This window comes from Mustela putorius, unplaced genomic scaffold, assembly GCF_011764305.1.
Source record: "Mustela putorius furo isolate JIRA1106 unplaced genomic scaffold, ASM1176430v1.1 tig00000196_pilon_pilon_pilon, whole genome shotgun sequence".
In the NCBI taxonomy this organism is placed as follows: domain Eukaryota; kingdom Metazoa; phylum Chordata; class Mammalia; order Carnivora; family Mustelidae; genus Mustela; species Mustela putorius.
In genome coordinates this window covers 3,132,640-3,154,785 of record NW_025421310.1, presented here as the reverse complement: position 1 = coordinate 3,154,785, position 22,146 = coordinate 3,132,640, and the positions used below count along the sequence as shown (strand labels likewise).

General features: G+C 47.8%; 1 protein-coding gene across 12 annotated transcripts in view; it reads right to left on the bottom strand.

Moving 5' to 3' along the window:
• Positions 1-2,037: 2,037 nt before the first annotated feature.
• The window catches only part of LOC101687984 (zinc finger protein 211), a 40,096-nt gene continuing 19,987 nt past the window's right edge, over positions 2,038-22,146 (bottom strand). For 3 of the 12 annotated variants that reach the window (XM_045077342.1, XM_045077339.1, XM_045077338.1), the window contains 4 exons: positions 9,120-9,199; positions 5,633-6,516; positions 4,558-4,684; positions 2,038-4,116 (listed from right to left, as the gene is read on the bottom strand). In XM_045077342.1, coding sequence (XP_044933277.1) covers positions 2,843-4,116; positions 4,558-4,684; positions 5,633-5,665 — 1,434 coding nt within the window. In that variant the 5' untranslated portion in view covers positions 5,666-6,516; positions 9,120-9,199 and the 3' untranslated portion in view covers positions 2,038-2,842. Of the gene's footprint in view, positions 4,117-4,557; positions 4,685-5,632; positions 6,517-9,119; positions 9,200-11,051; positions 11,175-22,146 lie in introns of all 12 variants that reach the window. The other 9 variants (XM_045077341.1, XM_013048109.2, XM_045077340.1 and 6 more) reach the window with 9 other exon arrangements.

The window sequence follows — 22,146 nt, the reverse complement described above, 5'->3', positions numbered from 1 at the left end:
GGGCCTTGTGATGGGGGGGGGGGCAGTGGCCCTTCAGGCGTGGCTGTGAAGCAGGATCCCAGCGGGAGGTAGATCAGTGGCTTGAATGTGGTAGCCCGGCCCCCACCAACTGTTTTACCTTACCTATGGGGTTGGCAGCGCCGGTGCTGGGTTGGAGCAAGTTTATGCGGTTAAACCTAGAATATACTGGAGGCTGCAATGAGAGAACTTAGTGTGTGACCCCGGGGCAAGTGGTGTGGCACGCAGCACCACTCCCACGGAGCTATAGGGTGGCTTGCTTGGGGCCTCCACTGGCTGAGCCAACTTTGGAGGTCCAGACTGGGCCCTTGCTTGCCGCGAAAGGCCTCGTTCCTGGTGGGTGATATGGGTCATGAGTCTTTGTGTACCTGCTCAGGGGGCCGCAGCCTCTGGTGGCCCGTTCGAGGATTTTTAGGGCGGCGGAGACTCGGAGGCAGCGCTGGGGCCCTGGGCGGTGCGGGGAAGGGGGCAGCAGGGCTCATAGGAGGGGTGCATCCTCCTTCTCCAGCCTCCCGTGGGGCGTATAGGCTAATTTCCACGTCCATTCTTTGGCCATGTCTCTGGAAAACCCCCTTCTCCCCGTCTGGCTCTTCCCCCGACCTTGTGCCAGGTCAGCTTGCGCCCAGGTTTCCTGCCCTTGGGGTGTCTGCCCTTTTAGCTGGGGGTGAGTCGGCCTCAGCAGTTTGTGGGGGGGGAGGGAGTTGCAGGATGTGAACTTGCTCCCGGGAAGCCCCGTTACCTCGGCAGGGCATCGTGCCCAGGGTTTCGCTCAGGGGGGCAGTGTGTCCCCCGGCTAGAACGGCTTGTGGTGGTGGCAGCCCGCGGTCTGTTCCTGGGCTGCCCATCAATCGGTACGTGAGGCCCCGGGTGGCCGCATCCTTTTTCCCCAACCAGGACCTCACTGTGTTGCACCGCTTGTGGGTGCCTCTGTGGGTCCCTTTTTCCTCCTGTCCTCCGGTGTGTGGGGGACGAAGGGGGCGTCCACGCTGGCCCCCACCGTGCAATGTCTGGGAGATGATCACTGCAGCTTGGCCTCCAGTGGAAGAGGGGTGCAGCTGTGAGTTCCAGGCAGGGGGTTAGTTAACTCGCGCTGATGGGTGAATGGGGGAGGGGGAGGAGCCTTGCCTGAAGGCTTGCCCCCAACCCCATTGGGGGTGAAGCCCAGGTGTTGGCTGCAATGCAACCCCCAAGCACCTGGTGTTTTAAGGCTATCTGAGGCTCGGAAAGGAAAAGGGAAGGGTTTGGGGGACTGGCGGAGCGCGCTGGAGGACAGGAAGCCTTTCTGAGGCCACAAAGGCCACTTACATCCTTCCTGCTCCAGGGCCTCCAGCAGGCAGAGAACCCAGGCATGCCTGCTCTGGTGTGTGCCCCGCTCTCCAAGTGGCATCCTGGCCCAGGGGTGCAGGGTAGATGCAGTCCTGGCTAGTTGGGACGCAAAGGGGTGTGGCCCAGGGGTGGCTTCCTCATGTGTCAGGGCCCATCTTGGAATGTAGAGCAAGCCTTATTCAAGAGAGCGAGTAGGGTGCACACTGTCCCCCAAGCCCTGGAACCACGTGAGGATGCGAGAGAGATGATGGGAGGGAAAGGTGGGCCTGTGCCTGCCTTTAGTGACTTGGTGACTTGGTTTTCTTGACCCTAAAACTGTGGCACCCAAGCGCACTTAGTTGCCTGGTTGTGCCAACTTTTTAAGGTTTGGGGCCTTTTTGTGTATTGCGTTTTTATGTCTCCCAATTTCATCATTTTGGGGGGATGGTTTTTCAAGTTTTTATTGTAGGAGAGAATATTTTGTCCATAATACAGTGAAGACTATTGAGAAGTTTTGGAAGTCTGTTTCCGAAATGAACCCCCCCCAACTACATGGGGGGGGAGGTGTTTTACATACATTTTATTTGTGGTGGTCAAGTGAGGGGGAACAAAATGGATAAAACAATGTAGATGAGCAGATCCTGGAGTGTTGCGGGATAGTCCTTGGTAAAAACTACTTATGGTGGGGAGGGACTTGAAAAAGGTCACAAGGAAAAAGGCATATAGATCCATTTATTACAGTCTGTATACAATTTTAAATATGTGCAGTCTACCAGTATCCTTAACTTTATATAAAGCTTTATTAAAAAATGGAATAGAGAGCAAGTCCCCTCACCCTGCCTGGTGCATCAGTGAGAATTTCCAAATAGCTTCTCTGTGGGTCAGCAATCTGGGCAGAAAAGCATCATCCCAGCCAAATTTCTATCCTATTACTGGTTTCTTGCCTCCGTAAGCCCTATCCTGCAAATAGAGTTTATAAAGCTCCTCAACTACATGAAGAAAACAGAGGAAGGTGATGTGTGCGGGCTTCACTACATCATCAGGCCCACCAGAAAAGCTGAACCCTCCCTGTCGAAGGCACATGATTCCTTTGCAGTATTTCCTTCCTGCAGAATAAACCACTGGGAGGGGGGTGCCGGCGGCCACAGAGAAGAGAGGCTATTCTCATGGAACCAGGATTTTCAAACCCCCTTAGCTGTCAGACGAGATCGGGCGCATTCAGGGTGGTATGGCCGTAGACTAGCTGTCAAAACTACCTAATGAGGAAGGGGACTGCATAATTCCCCCCCACCCCCTATCTCCCAAGGGCCCAGAGAACCTGCCCTGTTTTATACGCTGAGGAAGGTGGCAGGGCTCCTAAAGGCCCACAAACCTGGTCTGGGGAGCTTGGGGGGAGACCGTTCCTCCCAGCAGGAGTCTCTTTCTATGAAATCCCAGTCACGGGAGGAGGTTAGGCCTTGAGCTGGCTTCCCCGTGTGCTGCACTGATATCCCTGTCCTCCGCAGCTGCAGGCAGGAGGTTATCTGGTGTGAAGTTTTCTGTGTTGAATGATGTGGGAGCTTTGGCTGAAGGACTTCCCACATTCTCCACACTCGTAAGGCTTCTCGCCCGTGTGGACTCTTCGGTGCTGGATGAGGTTGGACTTTTGGCTGAAGGATTTCTCACATTCCCCGCACTTGTAAGGTCTGGCTCCCGTGTGAATTCTCTGGTGCTGGTTGAGCGTGGACCTATGGCTGAAGGACTTGCCGCATTCGCCGCACTCGTAAGGCCGCTCTCCGGTGTGAATGCGCAGGTGCTGAACAAGCTTGCACTTGTAGCTGAAGGACTTGGCACATTCGTTGCACTTGTAGGGCCTTGCTCCGCTGTGGATCTTCTGGTGCTGGATGAGGTTGGAGCTTTGGCTAAAGGAATTCCCACACTCCCCACACTTATAAGGCTTTTCTCGCGTGTGCACTCTCTGGTGTTTGATGAGGGTTGAGCTGTAGCTGAAGGCTTTCCCGCATTCGCCACAGGCATAAGGCCTCACGCGAGTGTGAATCTGCAGGTGCTGGACGAGTCTGAACTTGAAGCTGAAGGCTTTTCCGCATTCGCTGCATTTGTAAGGCCTGGCGCCAGTGTGAATCCTGTGGTGCTGAATGAGGTTGTAGCTTTGGCTGAAGGATTTCCCACATTCGTTACACTCGTAAGACCTCGTTTCTGGGTAAGCTCTCGGGCAGTCACTAAGAACGGAGCTTTGGTTAAAAGGCTTCTCACAGTTATCCCAGTCGTGGTAACTTTCTCTGGGGTGCAGTTGCTGATGCTGGAAAAGTTTACAGTCATAGCTAAAGGACTTCCCGTGGTTGCTGTACTCAGGCGGACTTTTTCTACCCTGAAAGGAGTCCCTATGTTCAAAGCTGCTGTGAGGCTCAGCTCCTTTGAGAGTGGCCTGGTGCCGGAGAAGGCTCACGATGGCCAGGAAGTCCTTCCCAACTCCCCCACACGGGAAAGGCTTCCCTGACACGTGCAGTTTGTACCTTGTCACAAGCTCCATGTCCCATCTGAATGGCTTCTCCTCATTGTGCTTCTGGGGCTGAAGATTTACGTCCAACCACAGTTTCCCACATGCCTCACAGATGTAGTTCTGCCCATGATGTGCTCCTTGGTCCTCACCCAGGTACAAAATGTCTCTCCCAAGCAAGACACACTTGTCACAGGGCTGAGCTCTCCACACGGATGGAGCTGGACTTGAAGTCCTGCCCATGGACACCTGCTGCACCGAAAGGGCCTCCTCCTCCTCCATTCCGTACCAACAACCTGAAAGCAAAGAAACGGGGGGGGGGGAGAAGCTCCTGTTATGCCCCAGGTCAGGTTGATAAAACAGGCCGGAGCCCTGGGACTCAAGTCACAATCGGAAGGAGCACGGCCTCTAATTCCCTCCTCTGCCCTGCAGCGGGCTGCAAGGGACCAGATGCCACTGGAGAGACTTGGGGAAGGAGCGGTGCAGGAAGGAGGGGGGAGGTTCAGGCCTGAGCACCCTGGACAACCTCTCTAATGCCCAGCTGAAGTGGCTGGGAGAGGATGAGCAAGTCTGTGCATGGCCCGAAACAATACCAGATGCAGATCCACGCAGGAACATCTCGTAAGATGAGCCCCTGGTGTTCCACATAACTGTTGGCCCCAATGAGGAGGAGGGAGAAAACCTGAGCACACACTGGGTCTGGACAGGAGCTGGCCCGGCCCGGCGGGGAGTCTTACCTAGTGAGATCACGAGTGCGAAGTTCTCCAGCATCACATCATGGTACAGGCATCTCTGTGTCTCGTCAAGGAGCCCCCACTCTTCCCAGGAGAAGTACACAACCACGTCTTCGAAGGTCACACTACCCTGCCATGAGGGGGAGAGATGAAACCACAAACAGGCAAGCCTTGGTGCCACTTCTCCCTAGGTCTCAGTCCTGTGCAACAGCAGGCAGGTCTGCAAGGCTGCACCAGCCTCCAACCAGGCACTGTCCCTAAAATCCTCCCCAGTGTAGCCACCAGGTCCAACCGCTGCTCCTAAGTCCCTAATACCCATCAGCTCCCACCCCCCCTTTTATAGCTGCTGGCATCATGAGTGCTCGGCAAGAGGAACCCCACTTCCTAGGGCAGCCTTTAGTCTTCTGGGTTTGAGGACACTACTCATACTGGACTAGAGCCTCCACGAAAAACCTCCCTTTAATATCCAGACACTGGGAATTAGTAATTACCAGCTCATGACCTCTGCCCTTAAATTAAGCTCCTCTACTAGGCTCCAGATACAGATGCCACAAACCAGTGTCCTTCTCCTGTCCCTTACCTGCGTGTGAGAGGCCCAAGGCAGGACTAGACTCAGTACCTGAAGTTCCCACAGGCACCTGAGGCACAACCCCTCACCTCTGCCCGCCAATTGCCTCCCCAGGGCTTGGCCTGTTCTCTACCTCACTCTTCCCAATAGAGAATCTGGTTCTACTTTAAAACGGAATTTAAAGCCCAACCGTTTCTCCAGCTTCTGGGGCTGTGATTTACATCTCTGTAGCCTCCACCCCAACCCTCCCACTTTCTGTAGCGCTACCCACAGCTCAGCAGCTGCCTCCACCAGTAACCCCAGGCTGGCATCCTTCCAGGTCCTCGGCACCTTCTCCCTTACAGGTTCGGTTCCAAAATGCGCAACCTGTAGAGATGGGGCCCTCGGAGCTCCCGCTAGGACCTGCCCCGTGATTCCACTTCGCGCTCTGCTCGTGGGGCAGACAGGAAGGGGCCCAGGCTGCAGGGACGCAAGCAGGTGCCGAGTTCAGGCCCAGGGGACAGCATTTACCTGAGCCGGGTCCGCGGGCACAGCTGCCGCCATGGGACTCCGTGGGAAGAGCAGGCCTGGGAGTGGCCCAGGGCCACGGGGACGCCTCCTCTCGTGCTTCCCCAGTCACCTCAGACTGACCCTGCGCTCTGGACCTGCCGAACAGCGAACAGCCCGTCTCCTGGACCTTCATTGGCTCCACGCTGGCGTCGCTGGGCGCAGGGTCCTCCGGGCAATGCAATTCTCAGCGTTCCACAGGCCTTTGCAAGGGGCGCCACGCGTCAGAACCTCCTGGAACACAGCCGCAGCTGCTCAGCAAGGGGCGCTGTGCCTGGATTCCTGGGGAGTCGTGACGATCCCCTGAATGTTCAACACCGATGCAGTTTTAGACTCCCCGACCGCATGCTCCCAGAGGCTACAGGGACTACTCCCGCTGTCCCCAAAGCTCACAATTGCACACGGACCTAGTGTTCCAGTGTCACTCAGAATCACAACTGTGTCTGACTTTGGAGGGGGAGGTGCTGGGAAGAAGGCGACCTCATCTCCTACACTTGTTTTCTCCAGGCTCACTGCCCATGGCGTGCTTTTGTCCAACGCTGGAAAGCCATGGATTCTGGTCTTTGGTCGTTTTGAAGTCACTCACAGAAGGAGTCTGAGGGAGACCCCTTGAGGAAAATGAAAGGGATCTAAAGCTTCTCACTTCAGGGCTCTCTCCAGACTTTGCAAATGCTCGGGTTGTTAAGAGATGTGGGTTTTAAAAGGTAAAGCTCCAAACCAAAACCACTTCCCGTGAGAGATTCGTACTGTGCTCTCTGGCTTCCCTGGCTCCGTGCAGGACCCGCTCACCACAGCAGGGGTAGTTCTGAGCTACTGGGTGCCATGGAGTTGCAGTAGCTGTATTTTATCTATTTAGCGGGGTTAAAGAGATGAAAACACTCCTGAACTGCGGTGCCAAAGAGCACCCTAATCTGTGTGTATATGAATGACAGGGCGTCAAGGATGCTAAGAGCTTCTCAGTGGAAATACCATGTAAAGACAAGCCTTCCCACAAGTGTGTGAAGAACATTTCTAAAACAACTACAAAGTCTCTTGTGGAAAAATTTACAGGTTTGACAGCTCCAGGTGATGAACCCCTATCCAAAGAGCCATCTAGAATTCATAAATGCTGGTATCTGTTCTGACTGCTCCACCTTCAGGCTTCCTGACACCCCAAAATACAGAAATTATGCCTACTAATAATAACAGGAGTACAATTTCTATTTCAAGTGAGAGGAAGTGTCATGGACATTTTCACCAGGAAGGTATGTTGAAAGCCGAGCTAGGCCCCTTGAGCCCAACAGCTGGCTGAATGGAGCCCAGTTGTGAATGCAAAAAACCAGTCTTTGAAGAAAATTAAAAGTGCCACTCCAGGGAACACACAAATGGTACGAAAGCAAAACAGCCTGACTACTGATAGAAAGTTCTAGTGGTCTGCAAAGAAGATCAAAGCAGCCCCAACACTCCCTTAAGCCAAAACCTAATCCAGAGCAAGGCCTAACTGTCTCCACTTCTAGAAAGGCTGAGAGAGGTAAGGAGTTGGCAGAAGACCAGCTGAAAGTCAGCAGAGGCTGGGTCCTGAGGCTGAGGAAAGCAGCCATCTCCACACCATCACAGCACAATGGGACAAAGTGCTGACGCAGAAGCTGTGGTGAGTGATCCAGAAGATCGAGCTCAGAGCATACCACAGATTTCCAAAGCAGACAAAACAGCCTGTGATGGGAAGACGCCCTGCATCTAGCGCTTTCAGAGCTAGAAAGGTCGAGCCTGGCTTCAAAGGACAGGCCAACACTCTTGGTGGGGGCCAGCGTTCCTTTATCATTCTGGACATCCTAGGACCCTTACCAATTGGGCTGAAATCTCTGGAACAACAAAGCGGGGTGGAGACACCGTGTTTACAACCTGGTTTACTGACTGAGACCTACTGCTCACTTGTTGACAATATACCTGGCCACGCAAGAGCCCCATAGCCCATGGATCAAGGAGTAATTTTGATTTTCAAGTCTTATTGCTTATGAAAAATACAATTTGTAAGTCCATGGAAGTAAAGTGAAAACCTTCTGGAATTTCATTCCAGTAGCCATTCATGGGCAGCAGAGTCCAGTATGAACAGGAGTTTGGAAGAGGTTGTTTCCAACCCTCACGGATGACTCTGTGGGGACTTAGAAGTACCAGTAGCTGCAGAGAATCAGAAGTAGAGAAGGTATGACCGAAAGGCTGCACAGTACAATCTCATGAAAGAACCTGAATGGAAGACCAGAGAAAGGCATTGCTTGGGGTTGCCTGAGGTGGAACTACTCCCGGTAAAGATGCCCAAAGACTGCCAAAGTGACCACTGATAAAGAAGGTCTATGGTGAATGTTTCGTAAGAGGGGGAGTCAACTGTAGGGTAAACAACATTGTCTGAAGAAACTGCCACAGCCACCCTGAGCCACAAACAAAATGATTAGGACTTGCTGAGAGCTCAGGTGAGTATTTTCTTAGCAAGAACGTATTTCTTAATTAAGGTCTGTATATTGGTTAGGGTTTTTTTTTTTTAAATAAGGCCTAATGATTTTTGTACACTTAAAAGACTACGGTGTAATCATAACTTCTATTATATATGTCCTGGGAAACCAAACACTTCGTTCGACTTGCTTTATCACAGGTGTAGAACCCAACCCACACCTCTTGTGTTGCTGGTGATGGGACAACCACATGCCCCTCGGGCACGAGCAGCAGCACGGACAGAAAGGAGCCTTCCTGGAGCATCCATTATCAGGCAAATGCAGCAACTTCTTAGACAAGGAGTCTTGACAACCTTCCTCCACTCAGAACCCGGACAGGTGGAACAGAGATCCAACTACGCAAACCACATTCTCTCTCTCTTCTGCTCAGAGTGTAAAAGGGAAAGAGGTCCCTGCACAATAAATGTAATCTTTCCTCCATCATTCACAGCAACAGATGAAAAATGCCATTTAGACACTGTAGACATTCATAGTCATCGCAGTCTACCCACACTGTCCCCTCACATGCAACATTTTTCACCCAATGTTTTCATTCAAATCAGCACTGGATTTCTACTGTCAAACTCCCCAAACCTCAAAAAGCCATACATGATATTTTCATGAAATTCCCTTTGAATAATTGCTTACAGAACGGCCTTTTGTATCCTACAACTGCTACTGAACATAGAATGCAAAATTCCCAGCAGATTCACTGGCATAGCTTGTGAGACTATAAGGATTTTTTAAAGTGTTACTAAATAAAACAATTGTGTGTTCTAGAGAGAACTCAGAGCCCAAAGACTCTGTTGGGAAAAAGATTTTTTGTCTGTCACTCTAATGAAGTAGAGAGGAAATGTGGAGATGTTGAGAAACAGGAAGGCAGATGTTTGTAAGCTGAGAGCTTAGATTCATAATCAGGGTATCAGGGTTATCTAAAAGGACAAAATAAATTAGTTGAATGAGTGCAAAGAGTCAAACACACTCACCAGGATCAGGATGGTGCCAATGGCTCTGGCTTCACAGAAGAGAGTCACTGCTGAGAAGGTACTGACCCCTCTGTGAGTATCTGTCAAGGACAAGGACAGTGTGGAGTCAAGCTCAGACCATGAGCCTCAAGCACACGACACATCAACATCACAGATGCTGTCAGTTTTCTACACCTCCTTAAGCTTCTCAATTTGTCTGCAACAGCCCAGGGAAAATGCATACATTTCCCCCAATGCTTAGGTTTCTGCTTCTCAACGAAACTGGCGCTCATAGGAATGTCTGAAGAAAAGGGTGAGGAATTTCCAAGGATCCAACTCTAGCATGCTAAAGGCTGATTTCAGTGACAAAGTCATCGTACCAGAAAACTTCTTCATTCAGATAAACTGTTTCAATTTAATAATAATCATAACAGCAAGTCTTTCATAATTGCAGAGCTATTTCATGTAGAATTATCACAGACTCAAACTAGCATCTATCAATTAGGAATTGAATAAACCCTCAAAGAGCAGTAGGTTGCTGTGGACAGGATCAATAAACTTTCTCTGCTGCTGAAACTTCAGGTCATAATCCTGTATTAAAGTATCAGAATGCCATCTGTAATTAGCTCTTCTTCCCCAGCACTGGAAGGAACAAAAATTGTATGGAAGGGCGCCTGGGTGGCTAATTGGGTTGGGCCTCTGCCTTCGGCTCTGCTCATGGTCTTGGGGTCCTGGGATTGAGGCCCACATTGGGCTTTCTGCTCAGCAAGGAGCCGGCTTCCCCCTCTCTCTCTGCCTGCTGCTCTGCCTGCTTGTGATCTCTCTCTCTCAAATAAATAAATAAAATCTTTAAAAAAATAAAAAAAATTTTAAAAGATAAAACTGTATGGAAAATCAACCTGTGTGGTTATATACTAGTTTTTTTTTTAAACTTAGAAGAATGGTATCCAATTAAGAGGGGAGGTGGGAAAAGTGGAGTAAACAGGATGAAATTCCTTTCATACATTTATGATTAAATATTTTGAAATAAAATTCCTAAGAATAAAAAAGAGGCTTATATTTACAAATCAATGTTCACAGCATCTACTCACTATATAGCACAACACTAGGAACAAACTTCAACAGATGAGTAACTGAATAAATTCTTTAACACCCGTACAACAGAACACTACTCAGCGGTAGTAAGGAGTGAATGACTGACACATGCATGGAGCAGGATGCATCTCTTACATGTTCGGTTTCATCGGAAACCCATGTTCATGTGCAGTTCATGAAACTACAGAGATGGAGAACGGATCAGTGCTTTTCAGAGGACAGGGATGGGATGGAGTTGGTAAGCTGGTGTGAGTGCAAACAACAGAAGGAAGTTTTGGTGGTCACAGACCAGTTTTCTATCTTGACTGCACTGGTGGTGATGGGAATCTCTACGTACAGGCAAATTACTGTAATAATACACACGTGCAGTTAAAAATGGCGACACCTGAGTAAGATCTATAGCTGTCTAAGACATCATTTGGAGAGGCAGGGTGAAGGGAACATGGGACTTTCATACTATTTATGCAACTTCCTGTGAATCTATACTTAAGCTAAAAATAAATTACTGTGTATCAAACCTCAGGCCCTAACCAAAGTTAATTTTTTAAAGACTTTAACACTTATTCATTTGAGAGAAAAAGTGAGTCCAAGAGTCGGGGAGGGCGGGGAAGGCACAGAGAGAGGGGAAGCAGACTCTCCACAGAGCAGGGAGCCCGGGTGTGGGGCTAGATCCCAGGACCCAGAAAACGTGACCCGAGCTGAAGGCAGACACTTAACCGTATCACTGAACCATATGAGCCACCCAGGTACCCTGAGAGAGGTTAATTTTAAATTTAATGATATAACTCCTATTAACCACTGAATGATAGAGAACATTTCACTAATGATGTTGTGAAAATCAGCATATTCTCAAGGCACCTGGGCAGTTCAGTCAGTTGAATGTCCAACTCGTGATGTCTGGGGGGTCAGGAGACTGGGCTCCCTGTGAGCATGGGGCCTGCTTAAGATTCTCTCTCTCCCTCTGCTTATGCTCTCTTCTCTCTAAACAAAAATGAAAACAAAATAAAACAAAACCAAAGTTTTCTAATGTTATGTATCTACTTAGCGGTGTCCATTCCTTTATCAGCACACCTTTACAGATCTACTGTCCCCAAGTATCATCTTAACATAAAGAAAACAGGGGCTCTGGAGGAACAGGCAAAATGGGTGAAGGGGAGTGGGAGCTACAGGCTTCCAGCTTTGGAATGAGAAATCATGGGGTTGAAAGGTACAGCATCTGGAAACAATCAATGTGGGGGCATCCAGGGGGCTCACTCGGTTAAGTGACTCTTGATTACGGTCCTGAGATCAAGCCCAAAGGGCTCCACACTGAGCCGGGAGTCTACTTGAGACATCTGCCCCCCAAGGTCCCCTAAAATAACCCTTTAATAAAAACGAATAGCAGTACTGCAGGAATGTGCGGCGACAGGCGGTACCACACGGGCTATCACGGTGAGCACTGCACAATGTAGAGAATCGCCGAGTGACCACACTGCATGCCTGAAACTAGTACAACACTGAACTAGTGCACCACTGTATGTTAAGTACAATCAAGTTAGTTCGCCCCCCCCCTTTTTTTAAAAAAAAGAACGCATGCATGAACATGACATTTAGATTTTTGGCCTGCCTCGGCAAGTAGAAAGATGGAGTTAGCACTGGCTGAAATGGGGAAGGCCAGGGCCGGGGAAGGACTGCAAGGAAGTGCAGGAGAAATTTTTGAACATGTGGGGGTCTGTGACAGATATAGATCTGGAAGTTTTCTAGTATTTATACGGTGTGCTATTTATAGTCACGACACTGCATGAGATCAGAAATGAGTGTGCAGTCTGAAAATTCAGAAATGACTAATGGGAAAATGAAGACGAGAGAGGAAAAGAAATCGGGAATAAAAAACGTCAATTGTGGTAAAACCTTCTGAGAGGAACTTTACACAAAATCTCAGAAGTCACCATTGGATTCAGGAGTTAGCTAATGACAATGAAGTTGTGAGGCTAACAAACCAAACTTGAATGAGTGGAGTGCTACATAGGAATTGAGGTAATTGAGTGAGAGAAAAAAAATGCTCCTCAAAAATTTATCTTAAAAGTTTAGTTGTTGGGGGCGCCTGGGTGGCTCAGTGGATTAAGCCGCTGCCTTCCGCTCAGGTCATGATCTCAGGGTCCTGGGATGAGTCCCACATCGGGCTCTCTGCTCAGCAGGGAGCCTGCTTCCCTCTCTCTCTCTCTCTGGCTGCCTCTCTGTCTACTTGTGATTTCTCTCCGTCAAATAAATAAATCTTTAAAAAAAAAAAAAGTTTAGTTGTAAAAGTGGAGAGAGACAAATGGTAGAATAGGAAATATACTGGATCAACTAAGGAGAGGAAAGTTGTTTTTTTTTTTTTTAAGATTTTTTTATTTATTTGACAGGCAGAGATCACAGCAGGCAGAGAGACAGACAGAGAAAGAGGAGGATAAAGGCTCCCTGCTGAGCAGAGAGCCCAAGGCGGGGCTTGATCCCGGGGTCCTGGGATCGAGCCCCACATCGGGCTCTCTGCTTGGTGGGAGCCTGCTTCCTTCTCTCTCTCTCTCTGCCTACGTGTGATCTGTCAAATAAATAAATAAATAAATAAATCTTAATTTAAAAAAAAGAGAAAGAGAGAGAGATGCTGCAAAAGCAAGCCCACTGCAAGAGAAGTTAATGTCCTGAGATTTCATAAAGAACTAGTGCCCCCATGCCTGGGTGGCTCAGTGGGTTAAGACCCTGCCTTTGGCTCAGGTCATGATCCCAAGGTCCTGGGATCAACATCAACCCCGCATCGGGCTCTCTGCTCAGCAGGGAGCCTGCTTCCTCCTCTCTCTGCCTGCCTCTCTGCCTACTTGTGATCTTTGTCAAATAAATAAATAAAATCTTTTAAAAAAAAAAAGAACTAGTGCCCCGAGATGTTAAGACATGGGCGGCATGGTCCTTAACTGGCATTAGTAACTGACCCTAAATCAGAGGGGAGGAATTAGTTGATAAAAGTAGGTCCATAATAAGACTTGAATGAACATGGACCTCTGGATGGTTCAGCTGGTTAAGCATCTGACTTTGGCTCAGGTCCTGATCCCACAGTCCCAGGACTGGGTCCTGCACCAGGTATCTTGCTCAGCGAGGGGCCTGCTGCTCACCCCTCCCCACCCCCACACTTGTGTGCTCTCTGACTAATGTTAACAGAAGTTAAACCAATTGGTTTTATGTAAGAAAGCAAAAACTGTTTTCAAATGGTGATTTCTTTGTTGTGTTATGGGAGCAGAATATCAAGGGACAGAGGGGAGTAATATTGGAAACGTAATGAAGTAACATTTAGATTTCCTGGACCTGCCAAAAGTTTACTGATCTACTGAGTCAAAAGGTGAAACCCGAAGATACAATTAAGAGACAGAGAGAGGCTGCCAGAGCCAGGGACGTCTGCGCCCAGGGCTTGGGAAGTTCTAAGTGACAGATCCGCTGTGACTGGGCTCCTTATCTGAGAGTACTGAAATACTTAACAATTATTAAGAGCATTTAGGGGAATAGGTCCTAGGTTTCCTGAATATTCCCCAACTACATGAAGTCAAGGTTGAAGATGGTGGCAGCACTAACAAGGAAATCGCTACTTGGGAGTCTTTCTAGTAAAGGGAACGGTGAGATTTTATTTTATTATTTTTTTAAGATTTTATTTATTTATTTGACAGACAGAGATCACAAGTAGGCAGAGAGAGAGAGAGAGAGAGAGGGAAGCAGGCTTCCTGCAGAGCAGAGAGCCCGATGCGGGGCTCGATCCCAGGACCCTGAGATCATGACCCGGGCCGAAGGCAGCAGCCCAAACCACTGAGCCACCCAGGCGCCCCAACGGTGAGATTTTAGAACAGGAATAAGGCAACCCTGGATTTTACATCTCTAAAGAGCAGGGAACGTGTGTGCGACCCAAGCTGGGGACTGTGTAAGTCTCCTTCAAGCCAGCATCCCGCAGAGCGGCTGGTGTGGAAGGGCACTGGATGGAGCGTGCGGCCTAGAAACAGAAGCAGGAATTACGCCTCCTGCTGCAAGCTGCAAACAGATGACAAGGCGCCAAGGAGAGGACACTGTGCTCCTCTGAAACTGAAGTGGGCTTTACACACAAAGAAAAAGTAAAGATTTCCAAAAGCCTTTAGCCTTGTGGATCTCAGATCACAGATTATGTATTTGGGAAAAGTACTTCTGTTTCACAAACGTATTCTCCTTAAAACCAAATAGGACTACTCTGACACTGTCTAAGCAAACTTCAGATCTCTCTGCCGGAGTTTCTTTGTTCTCAAACAGCCGCATGAAATGTTTGCTCCCAAGTCCTTTCAGGACAGCCCTATTTAAAACAGCCACTCTTTTTGGTATTTATGTTTTAATTTCCCAGAACACCAAATGCTGCAAAATGCACTCTTAACGTACAGTTCAACATGTTTTGACAGCATAATCACAAATTCACCAACTAAAATAAATGTACAGAACAGCCCCATCTCTCCGCAAGTCCTCCTCCCGCTTTGCAGAAAGTTGTGCTCCCTACCCCCGTGTTCTGAAACCCTACGTGCTGTCTGCCTCAGGTTTTAGGCCATCTTTTCCAGGGCATCTGGTAAGGGGAATCAAACAGAATACAGCCCTTCTAATCAAAACAATGAACTGGTTTTTGTTTTGTTTTTATGTATTTATTTGAGAGAGCACGCACTTGAGGGCAGAAGGAGCAGAGAGGGAAGGACAAGCAGACTCCACAGCAAGCGCGGAGCCCAACGTGGGTCTCTATTCATCACCCTGACAGCACGATGAAGTCAGAATCAAGAGTCAGATGCTTAAACGACTGAGCCACCCAGGCCCCATACAACATCACATTTGTGGGATGTCTGGGTGGTTCAGTTGGTTGGGCGTCTGCCTTCGGCTCAGGTCATGATCCCAGGCTCCTGGGATCAAGTCCCACACTGGCTCCTTGCTCATCAGGGAGCCTGCTTCTCCCTCTGCCTGCTGTTCCCCTTGCTTGTGCATGCTGTGTCTCCCCCTCTCCTGTAAATAAAATCTTAAAACAACAACGCATTTGTGATTCTCCCTTGTTTTGACAGGGATCAGTAGTTCATTCTCTGTAATGCCAAGCAGGCTTCCATTGCGCAGATGTACCCGGTTTATCGACTCCCCAGCTGCAGGACGCATGAATCATTTCCAGTTCCAGATATCGTGAATAGAGTCACAGTAAACACTGTCTATAGCTTTTTGTTTCAACTTAGGATTCTGAGTTGTAATGTGTAAACATATAACTTAAAAAGAAAAAAAACTGCAAAAAAATATTCTTCAAGGTAGATGTACCTTTGTGCATTGCCAGCATCAAGTACCTGAGAATACCGATTTCTCCACCTCCATTTCCAGACAATTTCAGATCACAGAAAGGTGTCCCTGCAAACTGCTGTGGTTCCACAGCAAGAGTGCTCGCTACGAGCATTAGTATGGAACCCTGCGTGATACTTTCGTGTGTATGTACATCTGCATGTTTGTGGGTAGGCAGGGAAAGGGAAGGGACAAGGAAGGGACAGGGAAGGGTACTGGTAGGTACTCCGAAAGCTGATCAAACAGTGTATCATAAGATTTGGTTGTTCTGACTCAAAGTAGTACATTTGCAGAACTACATCAAGGCCCCAGAATGTTTTCCAAGTCATTCCCAAGGTTTTCCCAATAGGCTGAAACTAACTGGACACTTAGCCTGCACACCAGTACCGCATGTGCTGTCAGGTCTCATCCTGTTTTATCCTACCAGCAGTCAGCTGAGTGATAAATGCCTGTTTCTTTTTATCCATATTATGGAGAATAACCAAGGTTCTAAAAACAGCAAAACATGCTCACAGTGCTTTCTAGTATACCTTGAGTTCCCTGACAGAGCACAGGATACCCAGCTTCATGTGAGCTTCAGGCGAAGAACAAATAATTTTATAAGGCATATTGCATGGGACATAGAGTTAAAAAAAAAAAAAAGTTCACCTAGAATTCACATTTAACTGAGTGTCCTGTATTTTTATTTCCTAAATCTGGCAACTCTAAGTATTCTGCTTATGCACTATTTCAACTATTGCTTAAACAATACAAAATTTACTATATTACAGTTCTGGAAGTCCAAAGTCCAAAAAGTCTCCCTGGTGTCAGCAGGGCTGACTTCCTTTCCAGAGGCTCTAGGAAAGAGTTCATCTCTTCTCTCATTCCTCAGAGAGACTGCAGCTCCGGGCTCCCAGCCCTTTCCATCTCAAAGCCAGCAATGGCGAACTGAGTTGTTCTCACCCCACGTCACTTGGACACTTTCCATTTTCTGCCTATCAGTTCCCCAACCAAGAACCCATTTGATCACACTGGGTAGGCTCAGGTAATCCAGCATCACCTCCCACTTCTAGGCCAGTTGATTAGCTCCCTTAACTCTACCCACTAGTACCTTCAGTCTCCTTTACTGTGTAATCTGACCCTTGAGACAAGATGTGTAAAGGCAACATTATCCTACTTATCCCGTTGGCTTAGAAAGTGTTGTTAACTCCCCAAACCCAGCACAAAAGTTCCCTCTCATTAGGAACAACATTAGGGTCATAAGGATTTAGGAATATTTGGTGCTGGATCCTCCTTAGTCCCTCACAGTATGATGGTGACTCCAACAACTCCATCTTTTTAGGGGGTTTCTGCTGTATCCTTCACTGCATCACTGACACCATGGAACACAGGAAGAGAAAAAAGAAACCCCCCCCCTTCTTCAGGATTCTATGCTAATAGCTACAATTTCTCCCCCTTATTGCTTTCAACCTAACCATTCTCTTAAGATACTTTGTCTTGCTAGAAGTAAATGTATTTTTTATTTATCTGTATTTTTATGGTTCTTTGAAGCTATTATAACTGAAGACATTTAAAGTGTACACTGTAGGGGCGCCTGGGTGGCTCAGTGGGTTAAAGCCTTTGCCTTCAGCTCAGGTCATGATCCCAGGGTCCTGGGATGGAGCCCCACATCGGGCTCTCTGCTCAGCCGGGAGCCTGCTTCCCCCACTCCCTACCTGCCTCTCTGTGATCTCTGTCTGTCAAATAAATAAATAAATAAATAATCTTTAAAAAAATAAAGTGTACACTGTAGTGAGTTTTAACACAGATATATACCATTGAAACCATCACCACAATCAAGACAGGAAACATTCATCACCATCCAAAATTTTCTCAGAACTCTTTCTACTACATCCCTTACTCATTCAGCCACTATTCTCAGGAAACCACTGATCTCTTCTGTGATAATGGATTAGCTTACATTTTCGAGTCTTAAATAAACGGAATGATCCCGTGTGTTCACTTCATCTAAATTCTTCCACTCAGCATAAGTGTTTAGACTCATCTACGCTGGATATATCCATATTCTGTTCCTATTAGATCATGGATTTGTGCCCACAAATCCTTATGTCGAACCCCTAACCCCAATGAAACGGAAATAGAAGGTAGGGTATGGGGAGGTACTTCTGTTAGATTAGGCCATCTGGCTGGGACTCTCAAGATGACATTAGTGCTTTTATAAGAAATACCAAAGATGGGGCGCCTGGGTGGCTCAGTGGGTTAAGCCTCTGCCTTTGGCTCAGGTCATGATCTCAGGGTCCTGGGATCGAGCCACACATCAGGCTCTCTGCTCAGTGGGGAGCCTGCTTCCTCCTCTCTCTCTGCCTGTCAAATAAATAAAATCTTAAAAAAAAAAAAAATACCAAAGACAAAGCAGGGGAATATGGCAGAGTAGGAAAAGGATGGCTCACCACCCACAGATGCACCTAGCCAACAACTACATATAACACAACTCACTCTGACAATGACCTTAAGACTAGAACACTTACTCCACAGCTGAATACAGAAAGCCAAATAGAGGGGGCCTGCGTGGCTCACTTGTTAGGCATGTGCCTACGGCTCAGGTCATGATCCCAGAGTCCTGGGATCGAGCCCCACATCAGGCTCCCTGCTCTGCAGGTAGCCTGCTTCTCCCTCTCCTACTCCCTCTGCTTGCGTTCCCTCTCCCATATGTCTCTGTCAAATAAATAAAATCTTTAAGAAAAAAAAAAAAGCCAAACTGAGTAGGGTAGGAGGGGTTACAGATGTTGTGCAGAACCAAACACCTAGCATGGCAAGCCACAAGTGGGAAGGGTATCACAGGCACACAGGTCCAGGTCCTCCCTAAGGATTAAGAGGCTCCATCCCCACAAAGGGCACCTCCTGGCCCTGGGGACCTGCACAGGAAGATGAGCCCCATAAAGTCTGACTTTGAAAATGAGCAGAACTTAACTCTGAGATACCTGAAAATCAGCAGGGCTAAACTATGGTAACGGCAGAGCCAGAAGGCTATCGGAAACTGAGATTCTGTTCTTTAGAGGGCCACCATACTGTAACACTCCGTCTGAAAGCTAGCACAAAAGGCAGCAGCTTGAAAAGCACCTAGGTCACACGTGAAGATTTACTGACTCATTTTGGAACATGTGCCAGAGGAGCAAGGATCTCTAGAAGCCTTCTCAAGGAAAAGATGTGCTGGTGGAGACCGTTATTCCGGCATTCCTTCAGCCTAGCTGGCCGGATGCCTGTGGGAGCCAGATCTAACCCTCTCCCTCTACATTGCTAGCACTGCTCCCCCCACCCTAGAGTTCCCTTGCAAACCTGCTCCACCTAAGCTACCTATCCCCCAGCAGGTACCCCTCCCCCAAAGCAGCTCTTATGCTGCCCCAGAGCATGGGCACCCCCAGCTGAGATAGGCACCTCTCCAAAGTGACTCCTGCCCCAGGGAGGAGGGAATCCTCCCTCCCCCAGCACACAGCTACAGCGAGGTTATCTCAGCCAGCCGCAGCAGGGGCCAGCCCTGTCCACTAGAGGGCTTACAGGAGCCCTGGCCGGTTACTGCAGACAGAAGGGCTGCCAGCCAGCTCAACGACCCACATGCCCAGAACAGTCTCTGACCATTTACAAGAGCTTAAAAAGCACACTGAGGGGTTATACCCCACAGTGACTGGTTCTGGGGACTGGGGGGACTGCACCACTGGGACCCACAGAATGCCTTCTAAAGGTCACTACTTTCAAGACCAGGACTTGTAACTGACCTAATACATGCAAACAAACAGTCAGACAAAACAAAGACAGAGGAATATTTTCCAAATGAAACAAGACAAAACCTCAGAAAAGAAAACTCAATGAAACAATCTACCTGAGAAAGAGTTCAAAGTAATGGTCCTAAAGATGCTCACTGGTCTTGACAGAAAAGTGGATGAGTTCAGTAAGACCTTCAATAAAGAAATACAAAATATATGGGCACCTGGGTGGCTCAGTCAGTTATGCATCTGCCTTCGGCTCAGGTCATGATCCCAGGGTTCTGGGATCGAACTCCACATTGGGCTCCCTCTCCCATTCCCCCTGCTACTGTTCCCTCTCTTTGTTAACCTGTCAAATAAATAAATAAATAAAATCTTAAAACAAAAACAAAAACCAAGGCCCATCTACACGCTGCCTACATCTATACACTGCCTACAAGAGACTCACTTCAGACCTAAAGACGCATAGACTAAAAATGAAGGAATGGAAACACATATTCCATGCACATGGAAGTGAAAATCAAGCTGGTGTAGGAATACTTATAATAATAATAAACAAAGTAGAGTTTAAGACATGGATTGTAATAAAGAGAAAGAAAAGCACTGCATAATTATAAAGTTGACCCAACAAGAGGATACGACAATTTTAACTATCTATGCAACCAACAAAAGAGCACCTAAAAATATGAAGCAAACATTAGCAGACACAAAAGGAAACTAACAGAACCAGTAATAGAAAGGGACTTCAACAGTCCATTCACATCGACAAACAGATCACCTACACAGAAAATCAACAATGAACAGTGGCTTTAATCAATAAACCATACAGACTTAACAGACATATACAGAATACTCCATCCCCAAACAGAAGAATACACATTCTTTTCAAATGCACATGGAACATTCTCCAAGTCAAATCACATGTTAGGTCACAAAACAAGTCTCAATAAATTTAAAGACTGATGGGGCGCCTGGGTGGCTCAGTGGGTTAAGCCGCTGCCTTCGGCTCAGGTCATGATCTCAGGGTCCTGGGATCGAGTCCCACATCGGGCTCTCTGCTCAGCAGGGAGCCTGCTTCCCTCCCTCTCTCTCTCTCTCTGCCTGCCTCTCCATCTACTTGTGATTTCTCTCTGTCAAATAAATAAATAAAATCTTAAAAAACCTTATACCTAAAGTAACTAGAAAAAGAACAAAAACGAAAGTTAGTAGAATGAAAAAAATAATGAAGATCAGAATGAAAATAAATGAAATAGGGGGGCCTGGGTGGCTCAGTCAGTTAAGTGACTGCCTTCAGCTCAGGTCATGGTCCCAAGGTCCTGGGATTAAGCCCCGCATCGTGCTCCCTGCTTAGCAGAGAGCCTGCATCTCCCTCTCCCTGCTGCTCTGCCTACTTGTGTACTCTTTATCTGCCCAATAAATAAATAAAATCTTAAAAAGAAAAGAGGTGTGCCTGGGTGGCTCAGTGGTTGAGCCTCTGCCTTTGGCTCAGGTCATGGTCTCAGGGTCTTGGGATTGAGCCCCACATTGGGCTCTCTGCTCAGCAGGGAGCCTGCTTCCCCCTCTCTCTCTGCCTGCCTCTGCCTGCTTGTGATCCTTCTCTCTGTCAAATAAATAAATGTAATCTTTTAAAAAACTAAAGATTAAAAACCAATAAAAAAGGGCGCCTGGGTGGCTCAGTGGGTTAAGACGCTGCCTTCAACTCAGGTCATGATCTCAGGGTCCTGGGATCGAGTCCCGCATCAGGCTCTCTGCTCAGCAGGGAAACTGCTTCCCCCTCTCTCTCTGCCTGCCTATCTGTCTACTTGTAATCTCTCTCTGTCAAATAAATAAATAAAATCTTAAAAACAAAAACAAAAACAAAAACAAAACAGGGGCACCTGGGTGGCTTAGTGGGTTAAAGCCTCTGCCTTTGGCTCAGGTCATGATCCCAGGGTCCTGGGATTGAGCCCCGCATCGGGCTCTCTGATCAGTGGGGAGCCTGCTTACTCCTCTCTCTCTGCCTACTTGTGATCTGTCAAATAAATAAATAAAACTTTTTTAAAAAAATTATAAAAACAATAAAAAAAAGATTAAGGGAACCAAGAGCTGGTTCCTTGAAAAGATAAAGTAAATAAACTTTTAGACAGACTTATCAAGGCAAAAAGAGGACTCAAATAATCAGAAATGATCAAGAACTTATGGGCACCTGGGTGGCTCAGTAGGTTAAGCGACTGCCTTCAGCTCAGGTCATGATCCTGGAGCCCAGGGATCGAGTCCCACATCGGCTTCTTGCTGAGTCTGCTTCTCCCTCTACCCTCCCCCTTCTCATGCTCTCTCATTCTCTCTCTCTCTCTCAAATAAATAAATAAAATCTTAGAAAAGAAAGAGGCCTTACAACTGACACCACAGAAATATAAAGGATTAATTATATACCAACAAACTGGACAACCTAGAAGAAATGGATAATTTCTTAGAAAAATATAACCTTCCAAGACCGGATCACAACGAAATAGGAAATTTGTACAGACTATTTACTAGTCACAAAACTAAATCAGTAACCAAGAAACTCCCAACAGGGGGAGTCTGGGTTGCTCAGTCAGTTAAACACCCAGCTCTTATTTTGGCTCAGGTCACAATCTCAAGGTCATGAGAATGAGCCCTACATTGGGCTGTGCTGGGTGTGGAGCCTGCTAAGAGTCTCTCTCTCTTCCCCTCCCTCCGCCACCCCACCCCTACGAACAACCCACAACTCCCAACAAACTTAAAAGTCCAGGACCCAAATGATGTGGGAAACAGGCAGAAGAAAAATGTCCTTACCCACTGACAAGCCCTTGAAACAGGCACAGTGACATTCTCTAGGGACTCAACTGCCTCCACCTTAACACCTGGCAAAGGGCAATCATAGCCTGACCAAC